Source organism: Taudactylus pleione, unplaced genomic scaffold (assembly GCF_031769625.1).
Source record: "Taudactylus pleione unplaced genomic scaffold, aTauple2 ptg000230l, whole genome shotgun sequence".
In the NCBI taxonomy this organism is placed as follows: domain Eukaryota; kingdom Metazoa; phylum Chordata; class Amphibia; order Anura; family Myobatrachidae; genus Taudactylus; species Taudactylus pleione.
The window spans coordinates 8,014,627-8,025,011 of NW_028284632.1; the positions used below are offsets into that span (position 1 = coordinate 8,014,627).

At 40.8% G+C, this 10,385-nt stretch overlaps 1 protein-coding gene across 1 annotated transcript; it reads right to left on the reverse strand.

Annotated features, from left to right (window-relative positions):
- Window positions 1–1,142: 1,142 nt before the first annotated feature.
- LOC148516955 (uncharacterized) lies at window positions 1,143–8,752 on the reverse strand. Its single transcript, XM_088479357.1, has 2 exons — window positions 8,491–8,752; window positions 1,143–2,066 (listed from the first exon to the last, which is right to left on the reverse strand). The coding sequence occupies exons 1-2, from the start codon at window positions 8,508–8,510 to the stop codon at window positions 1,262–1,264; spliced, it is 825 nt and encodes a 274-aa protein (XP_088335483.1). The 5' UTR covers window positions 8,511–8,752; the 3' UTR covers window positions 1,143–1,261.
- Window positions 8,753–10,385: the final 1,633 nt, after the last annotated feature.

Consider the following 10,385-nt stretch of genomic DNA (forward strand, 5'->3'; position numbering starts at 1 on the left):
GATTCTGATTGGTTGCTATGAGCAACATCTCCACTTCTAAAACTCTCACTTTAGTAAATATACCCCTTAGTCTCAACTATACTATTTTTATCATAAGCCAAAAATACTTTGCATATGGAACAGGGCCACAGCCAAGGCCTATTATGGGTGTAACTTGTAAAATGAAGTGTATTGTAAAGTATATTGAGTGCACTATTGATAAACATTTAAATCACTATGTATCAAGCCTAGTACGCAGTGGAGGCAGCCATTATCAAGGCACTGTGGATTTGATTCAGTGTTGTAGACAAACTCGATGGTTTGCATACAACACAGATTGTGAGAGACCTGCGCAGTTGCAGAATCTGTACTGCGCAAGAGTGGTTCCCCCAAGCTGTAGCCTGACTGATAGGCTGCAACTGTTTAGGAGTTGGACGGGGGCAGGTTGTCACCCTCTTTTCCAGGAGTGCCAAGGCCAGGGTCTGCGTCTTCCGAGGGGTGATCTGAGTAACCCAGTGTCAGACTGGGGCATAAAGGGCCCACCGGGGGTATGCAGTGCTAGGGGCCTGTGCTTAAGGGGTGTGGTCAGCAACCAGAGGGGGTGTGGTCAGCCACTACAGCTGCTTAGCTAACCATTAGGCAAATCTTGGTGTAGTTTCTTTAGAAGTGTATCAAGCACCCATGTTTATCCATGGTCCTGCTCCACCAGGTAACTGACCCTTTAATAGAGTAACAATGTATAATTTGAGTGCATAGTCTTGAACTCGACACCTAGTGGAGGGGGTGGGCCCCCCAGACACTGGGGCCCACCAGGGAATTCCCCTATACCCCTGTGGGCCAGTCCAACCCTGGAGTAACCTCAGGGTTACTCAGATTGCTGATGGTCTTGCAGATGATCCGATGCTGCATCTTAGGATGCAGCACTTGGATCTGCATTCCGGTCAGAAGGCGTCTATTTATACCAGGCGCCTACTGCGGCATTAGTATATTAGATGCTTCCCTGCGGCTGTGCAACACCGTATAACTCTAAATTAGGCCCGTGTACCTTGTGACTCAGCGATGTCTATAGATCCTAGTGAACTGACTGGTTCAGTCATCATCCTATTGGTCATCCTATTGGTGATAATTAGATTTTTTACGCAAACTGAAAAAGTTTTAAACTATTAACTGGAAACTTGAATGTAATTTATTTTTTTCACTGAATCATATGTTACAGATTAGAAAAAAAAAAAAAAAAAAAAGAGATCTCCAAGAATACAGCACAAATTTGGATCATCGAACGTCAGGACTGGTTGCGTACGGTTCGTAGGTATGTTTTTTGCTTGTTGTCAGTAGTGATTGGAGGTGCGTTACTGGTTTCCAGAGAGACTTTTCTCTTTTCTGTGTTGACTTGGGATGCCTGCGAACTGGAAGATTCTTTGGAGACTCTCTTAAACGTGCTTTGTAAAATTACAGGGATAGAGGTAATGGTCTGTATAGACCGGTTTGTAACATTTTTGGCATCCTCTATGTATTTTTTATACATGAAATATGCCTTCTCCAGGTCATCTCTCTCTTTCTGAGTCTCCTGCAGAAGCTGGGAGATCTGGGTGTTCTTGTTTGACAGATCCTGAAGCTTGCCTTCCATGCCCTTAAGCTGAGCCTGCAGTTCTGCTTTCTGCTTCTGTGTCTGCACAATGACTGGTACCATCTCTCGGAGCTGCACAGAGAGAATTTGGTTTTCCTCCTTTAGTTGAGAACATTGGTCCTCCTGCTCGAGCAACTCCTTGATGATATCCTTGCTCATCTTGCCTCTGAATTTGGGGTTCCCCTCCAGACCCAAGTCTATCCGGAGTTTCTTCACTGTTCTATGCAGCCCTTTGTTTTCATTGGTCACCTCTCTCAGCTTGGCTTTCAGGTCCTGGATCTGGCTGCGCGAAGAGACTTCAAGACATTTCAGTTTGTCCCTGGATGACTCCTCCCGACGGAGAGCATCTTCCCTTTCCTTCTGGCACCTCTGTACAAAGCGACTTACTTCATAAGAGGACATATAGGACCTTCCCGGAGGATATCGGGGAGTATCGAGGAGTCTCACCTCAGATGGGGTTCTACAAGAGAAATTATATCGTCATTGACCAGAGGGACTATGGAAAGTAACATACAATTTCAAAGCAGATATATACAAGTCGTTTAGCCATTTTGTCCAACCATATATCCTATGGGGGGAAGCACAGTGTGGCATATAGGTACTGACATATCCAGACATATCGAGCAGCCAATTGGTAAGTGTGTATATTTTTTCTAGAGCGGCCGCTCGGTCAATTGCGACTCTTTGCAAAGTCGCAGCATCAATAATATATATGAATGCTAGTTTCAGCCTTTCCCTTGTTTACAAGCGTACGCCAGACTGTGCAAGCCCTGGGACGCCCGCTTTCAATGTGCTTGGACGATGCAATTCCGCTGGTGGTTCTGAACACCCCATCATCGCCATACCATTGCGTGCACTATCGACCCTTGCACCAGCCTATGGCGGGCACATTGTTTTCTGCTGAAATTCATATGAACATGGCCTTTGTGGCTGGGGCTCTGCGTCTGAGAATGCAGCCAAGACAATGAAATAATACGCCGCTGAGACAGCCTTTTTTTGCACTCATTTCTAGCCACTTCCCAGCCATGCCCATGATTTTGTCTCACCATTCCTAATGCCAGCATCTCCATGCACAATACCGCATTTCTGCCTACACTCAGGGGAACGCATGCGCATGATCAGTAGCAATAACTTGCTCACATGCGCAAATAGCGACTTTTCGTCCTTTTATGAATCAGGCCCACTGTGTCAGAGTATAGCTACCACCCCTCAAACTCCAGAAAATAATGAAAATCTAATAAAAAATAATAATATTAATAATATATAACTGAGAAGCGGATGTCTAAAAACACAATAAACATTTATTAAACATTACATACATATAACATTAATTAATAATTACTCTGTAGGAGCATAATTGATGAGTCATAAAATATTTCTATGGAGATCCTTAATGGGAAATGGATGAAATATTAGTGGTATCCAGGTAGAAAGTCAATGTAAAGTAGGACATAGGTTCAAAAACAGCAGATAATTACCAATTGAAAATCCTTGGGGATAGCAGTCCAATTAGCAGATCACTGCAGAAGCAATATCGGTGGTACAGAAGACTGGAAATATTTTATGTCTCATCAATTATGCTCTTACAGAGTAGTTATTAATTAATGTTATATGTATGTAATGTTTAATAAATGTTTATTGTGTTTTTAGACATCCGCTTCTCAGTTATATATTATTAATATTATTATTTTTTATTAGATTTTCATAATTTAAAGGTAATATCAGCCATCTAACGCCAATCTTTTTACACTTTTGGTTATCTGTATAGAGGCTGACTACCTCTGACTGGCTGCTCACTGACAGTGCACCTAAACACCTCTCTATACATCCAGAAAATAATATTTAGTTTACCAGCAATATTCCCAGTCTTTACAAATAGATCACTGATGACAAATTAATTGAATTATCTATAAATGTATTTTTCAGTTCTGTCTTCAAAAGCCTTCATGATATAACCCATGATACTTGATAAATAGGCAGATAAATGAAACCCTAGTCAACTTTTTGCCCTTTGATGAATAGTTCCCATAGCCTGAAATTGGAAGATAATAGGTAACCTAATGTACGTACTTCGGGATAGATGTACTAAGTCATGGAGTGTAATAAAGTACCAACCAATCAACTCCTAACTGCCATTGTTGATCTGCAGATATGCGATACATAATATTAGGAAACACCTCTTTTGGGGTTTCAGGACAATGGCACACTGACACTTGGGGATCAATGTAGAGTGAACTCCATAGTGGGTGTTATACCTAATAAAAAAAAAGTGGGCTCCAAACATGATAATTCACAACCAATTACGACTGAAATGTGCTCATATAGCAGACCGCTTTCCTTATGTATAACAAATACATTTGTTCAGTGGCATTGATGAAATGCTAAAACCTCTCAGACAGCAGAAACACTGTCTTACATAAGCAATAAAAGGAAAACAATTCATTTCAGAAATACACTCATGAAAGCTCACAGAACACCATTCTGTGCCTGGCGGACGCAGGGAGCACCAATCAGTGTCAGCGGGGCAATCGCAAGCGTCAGTCACTAGCTAATCACTAGATTCCACAGCCAGCATCATCAACCGGTGACTGGGATTTGCACCAGCCCCTGACCACCCGCAAATGATCCATCTGTTCCAGGGATATTCCTGCAGTTTTCCAGGTCTGCATGCAAACCCCTTACTGTACATTTCCTACAACAGAACGTCCCAATCCCGCCCCAATCCGCCCATTCGGTCATTAGCGGCAGAAAGTAAAAAATTTACATGGGTATACATGGGTTCGCACACCGTTCTGAGCATGTGCAGAGCAAATTTGCGCTTCGTCAACTGTTGGAGTACTCACTCTGCATAAGCACCTTTGTGTTCTCCAAAACAATGGAGCACAACTGGCCTGTGGTGCAGTATACTCCAGTATCTGGTTTTGCTTTTTTTTTTTTTCAGGTTTTTTTTATTCTATTTCTCTTAATTTCAATCTCAGGAAAAAAGCAAGAAAAGTAAAAAAAGAAAAAAAAAAATAAGAAAATTTTTTTTTTTTTAAAAAGCAGTAATCAGTTGCCCATAGCTATGACTAAAGCTGACATTACCAAACAACATAGAATATTATGAATTTTTTTGTGGAATAACGAAAAAAATCTAGATTTGCAATAGATTAAATGTCTCTCACACTCAGAGGGTGGATTGGGCATCTCCTAAACAATTTTTTTTGTGCTATATATCAGACTGTCTCTAAAGCTGTGTACACACTTAGCGATATTTTGAACAATTTGCCCAATTCTTCTGACGGATCGGAACAAATCGTTCAAATCGTGCAGTGTGTACCCACTATGCCGGGCGGTACGCACTCCCGTGGGGTTGTTATTTAGTCACATTGTCAGGTCAGCCCTACATGCAGCTCAACCTGATGATGCGGCTGACGACCCCATGCAGAGGAATGAGTCAGGGGCCAACGTATCGTGCAGTAGGGAACCGGATCATCTAATGTGTACCAATCGCCCAATATGCCGGCCCATTGGTGGGGTGGGGGATCACCCATCAAATTGCTGGGTACACACATCGTTTAGCGTGTACCCAGCTTTAGACCTCTCTGTTTACACGTCTAATGTTATTGATAAAGCACTTTTGACCCTCTTCCCCCTAGTGCCCTCCTGCAAACTCCCAAAACCCTACTACCACCTTCTGCTCTTATAAACCCGATGTTTAAAGACACTTAACTGGCGTGGATTTCTATTAACCGCAAGTTGAAGCGTAATTGGTTATGTACTCCCTATATTCCTATCTGTGGCAATCCATCCTCTCCACCAGCTTTGGACAATAGAATATTTTCTGTGTTGGGTTCAAAAGGTCTTTTGACAATAAAATATGTTTTCAATCCAGGTAGCTCTTTTAGAACTTTAATTTTATTTATTTTTTTTAAGTAAATTTTATTGGGTAGATCACAGTAAAAGTAAGTAACACAGACCAAGACAACTGAAGAACCCAATAATGAGAAAGGAATCATAAGCAAAACAAATATCGGGTCAATACAAAAAAAAGACATTTTAGCAATCAATTTTGTATTATAATTCTAATAATAAGGAAAACTCCAATATGTACGACCAAGGGTGAGATATTATAGTCTCTCATAGAATTTTTAATGATCTTGAAAATACCTATATTACAAACAAATGTTTATATATTTATCTACAGTTTCGTCATTATATTCAATCCCTTCCTCCTGCTATGTCACTGCCTCAGGATGTTATTAGTGTCTCTTATTACCGCTACTGTACAAAAATCTTCTTATGGTGCATACACACAGTACAATATCTATGAACGATAACGATATCGTTCAACGATAAATTGTTAATATCGTTCATTTTTATCCAGTGAACGACCAACCAACAATGCGCGCTCCCGCATGGACGATAACGATATCTATGGTTGGCCATACATGCAGGCCAACTTGGACGATTTCATCAAGATTTTCCTGTTCAGAGATGTGGGAAGATGACTTCACTAAAAGATATCTATCTATCATAGATATCTTTCATTGTGTACAGCCAATATAGTTTGTCCTGCACTACAGAAAGTTCAAGGGAAATCGTTCACTGAGCGGATCGCACCATGTGTATGCAGCTTTGCTGTTGATATTTAAAAAATTTCAAATAACAGCTGCACTAGTTGGTCTAAAGCAGGGGTGAGGAACCTTTTTTATGCCAAGGGCCATTTTGATATATATTAACATTATTTGTGGGCTCAATGCAGGCCACGCCCCTCCGTGTGACGTCACATGGGCAGTGTCACAATCCCCGGTGATTACAGCAATGCCTGGAGCATTGGAGGCTCCAGGCGGCACTGTTGCATAGACTCTGGCTGCAGGGTACCATTCTAGGCACCCTGCAAGCCAGTTGAGGCTAGAAAAAAAATGCTCTGAGGGCCGAACCAAATGATTCTGCAGACCTTATACGGCCCCCGGGCCTGAGGTTCCCCAGCCTTGGTCTAAAGACATCCCATCAATCCCTCCTATTGATGAACATCTAGTTCATTTTGATTTTGATTCAAATTAAAGCAGAGGGAAGACTCTCCTTGTAAACTAATACCCCTTTTACACCAGGGTTGCATAAAATTGGATTTAAAAAAAAAAAAAAAAAATGGATTTATTTGATTTAAATCAGAGTTTTTTGGATTTAAATAGTATTTTTTCTTAAATATTTTTTTAAGTAAACGTTTTAAATTTGTAAACATTTATTTAAAAAAAATGTTTAATAGAAAGACCTATTTAAAATCAAATAAATCAATTTTTTTATATATATATATTTTTTTTAAATCCAATTTTATGCAACCCTGTTTTACACCTAATATCCCAGGTCTGACCCAGGATTTGTAACATGGTTCCAAACTGGGTCAGACCCGGGACAGAACCCTTTCACACTATGGCGCCGACCCGGGTTATTCCTGGGTGAGCACCGATCACACTGCAGTGTGCAGTAGAACTCTTCTGCCGGCGCTTGGAGATGACATCACCTCCAAGCGCCGGAAAATCCGTATCTCCCCATGCTGTAAACGTCTGACCCGGATTACCCGTTTACACTGCAGGTCGTTCCCGTGTTAAACCCTGCAAGCTACCTGGGATGGAATGCCGGGTCACTTGACCAGGAAATCCAACCCTGGCCCTTTTACACAGAGCAGCAACCAGGGTTACCCCAGTGTAAAAGGGGTATTAGTCTATTTAACTAATTTTGTTAAGAGAATATATTTGATCACTAGTGTTTATATGTAATTTTGTTTAATTCATACTTGCCGACATTCTGGCTACCCCCGGGTATAAGCAACCGCCTGCTTTTCTGGGTCGCCAGGAGTGCCTTCCCATTTTCGGGAGCCTACTAGCCGTTTCTGAGAGAGTAGGCAAGTATGGTGGTTAATTCCTTATCCCCCAACCCCGATTATATGTTAACTAGGTATATTTCATACTTTCACATACTGCAAAATGCTAATGATTGAATCCATTTTTAATTACATGATTATTAAATGTTTGGAACATTATTGGCAAAAAATGGATCAATAAGAACACTGATAATATTTAATACCAATTCTTTGAACTAAAATGTATACTATTTTAATTACATGTTAATTTACATCTATTTTAAATATCAATCATTCTTTGTTCTGTATTACGATAAACCTTTAGTAAACAGAATTTAGAAAAAAATAAGTCAAATGATTTGTAATAGAGTGGTCTATCTGCCTATTGTAGCCAGTAAAAGGAAGGTACATATTGCTATAGCTTCATCTGTAACAATAAGTCCCCTATAAACACTATAAGTCACAATGAAGGTAGAAAACCGCCTATATGGGAAAATCTGTGTTTAAGCTGGGAATATACAAGAAGCATTTAATTTAGTTGTCGAACTGTTGCTTAGAAACTAAGCAAAACAACTAAGTAAAGCGTCATAGCATCATATCTGTGCTATAGAAGAAAATGCATATATCATTATTAAAACAATTTTTATATAGCGCTAGCATCTTCTATTGCACTTTGTCTCCAGCCATTAAAAGACTGTAAATGAATGTGCAAATTGTATACAGTCATTAAAATCAGACTGTCACTGAAATATAAGCTTACATTAAACTTGTATATAGTCCTTATTGTATCCAAGACCATGGGGTCTATTTACTAAGCCTTGGATGGAGATAAAAAGTGAATGGAGATAAAGGACCAGCCAATCAGCTCCTAACTGCCATGTAACAGGCTGCGTTTGAAAAATGACAGGAGATGGTTGGTTGGTGCTTTATCTCTGTTCACTTTAGACCCCCCATGTTTGTTATCAGTAACGTCCATCGCAAGATACCAGAGCTTAAAGGGCACACACAATGATCCCCATTATAAGTCATGGTCACCTCTTACCTGCCGGACGCTGAATTCATATCATAGGAGCCCGCAGAAATAGTGCATTCAGTCTGCAGGTATTGGAGCGTGATGGCTGAATAATTACACCTGGAGCACTCTGGTAGTGAAACCTCATCCAGGCTGATAGCATCATTTACAGCTGCTGTGTAGAGTTACTGTCATTAACTAAGGAGAATCCTGCCTAGATACAGCAGACTTTATAGACATCATACTAATTTATACATGGCTACCTCCCGAGGAGACACTACAGCAGCCTGCACTCACCAGACTCTAGTTTCTTACATTCACATCCCAACATAGAGATGTCGGTGATTAATCATCCTGTGTTTACTGCTGTCATGCGGTACAGACCTATGCACTGTGTAACAGACACTAGCAGTATTCAGTTTACTAAATGTGTGATACCATACCAGTCATGTCACCGGGTATTTTATTTATTTATTAACAGTTATTTATATAGTGCATACTCTCTTTACATAGAGCATTGTGTTCTGAACACCTAATGGGGGTAACCAGGCCTTCTATATACATGTTTAAGCCTCACTAGCCGGGAATCCATTACTCCTAAGGGATCTTCTCACTCATTTCATTTGCATTAAATCTCAGACCTGTGGATTGTTGGTAATGGAGGGAGCTCCTGCGCTACGATCTGTCCTGAGGCATCAGATCCTTTACCAAGAGGGCCACTGACTGTGTTACCGCGTATGCGCAGCACAATCTTGCCTTTGTGTTTGAAGTGTAGTACTCAGCTCCGGGGGGATCCGGTGTTATGCTGCATACCACTACATGTACATGGCGGTACAGTCCGCTGTATGTTCCGCTTCACCTGCGCTACCTGTTATTGTTACGGTGTACCGCTGTACATCTGTACACTACAAAAAACCTGAAACCCTGGTTAAGTCTCACTGAGTGACCCACTTCATATGCTGATACACCACTGGTGTCTAGCAATATCCAACTTATGTATACCACTAACAGTACATCATTCCATTTACCACAATGAACTTTTATGTATTTGCTGTACTTGAATTGTATTTAATTACCTGGAGGTAATCGAAGGCAATTTACAAAGTCACAGCAAGGACGATGAGCCCCAGCAGTCTCCTCTCCATTATTAGATCAATGTATACTACATATACAAGGCGACTGGATGTCTTTACAAGCTGATCATGCTATATTGATACCTTTCAAAGATTGTTGTCATTATCATTATCTATGGCATTGAATTGAATTACCCCCCTGCATGTTTGCTAACCAAAATCCTCCTGATGAATTAACAGTGAATAATATCTGTTTGCTGTAGGTCGCCACTTATTTATTTACTATTTTTAAACTGTTATTTCTTTCTTGTGCATTTTATTATATAAGGTACTAGCTGGAGTACCCGGCGTTTTAAGAATGTTTGTTTACACATCATCCTCCAACAAACCTCTCCTTAGGCAGGCCTCACGAAAAGTGTTACAAACTTCCCCAGCCACAGTCCTATGGTCTTTGAAGGAAGTAGGACCTGTAACGGTGTAAAGCAAACTTCGGTGATAGAAGCATTCAAAATTTGTCGGATGTACAGTGTAAACATGGCCAAGAGCTTCTGTTGCTCTGATACCAGGATGACTGTGTACTTCCTGGTTGCTGGATCACACTATGAAATGCACAGCAACTGCTTCCAGTTCCTTGTGCAGCTGTTTCCGGCATTCAGGGTCTCCACGGTGAATAAGATTCATCCAATCGGTTTTACCCTTCAAGGGCTGACAAAGGAATGAACCGGAAGTAGCCTCTGTGCGTTCCATAGTGCGGTCCAGCAACCAAGGAGGTAGACAAAAAAGTTTGGTCGCCACTGTTGCATGAGCAAGTATGGATAAAAATTTGTGCTGCAGAGCTGCGTTTTTGCATCC

Bases quoted from the DNA above. Each gene is read 5' to 3' on its own strand.
- LOC148516955 (XM_088479357.1), bottom strand. From the start codon at position 8,510: ATGAATTCAGCGTCCGGCAG. The intron at 2,067-8,490 runs GTAAGAGGTGAC...TTTCTCTTGTAG, and splicing joins ATGAATTCAGCGTCCGGCAG to AACCCCATCTGAGGTGAGAC.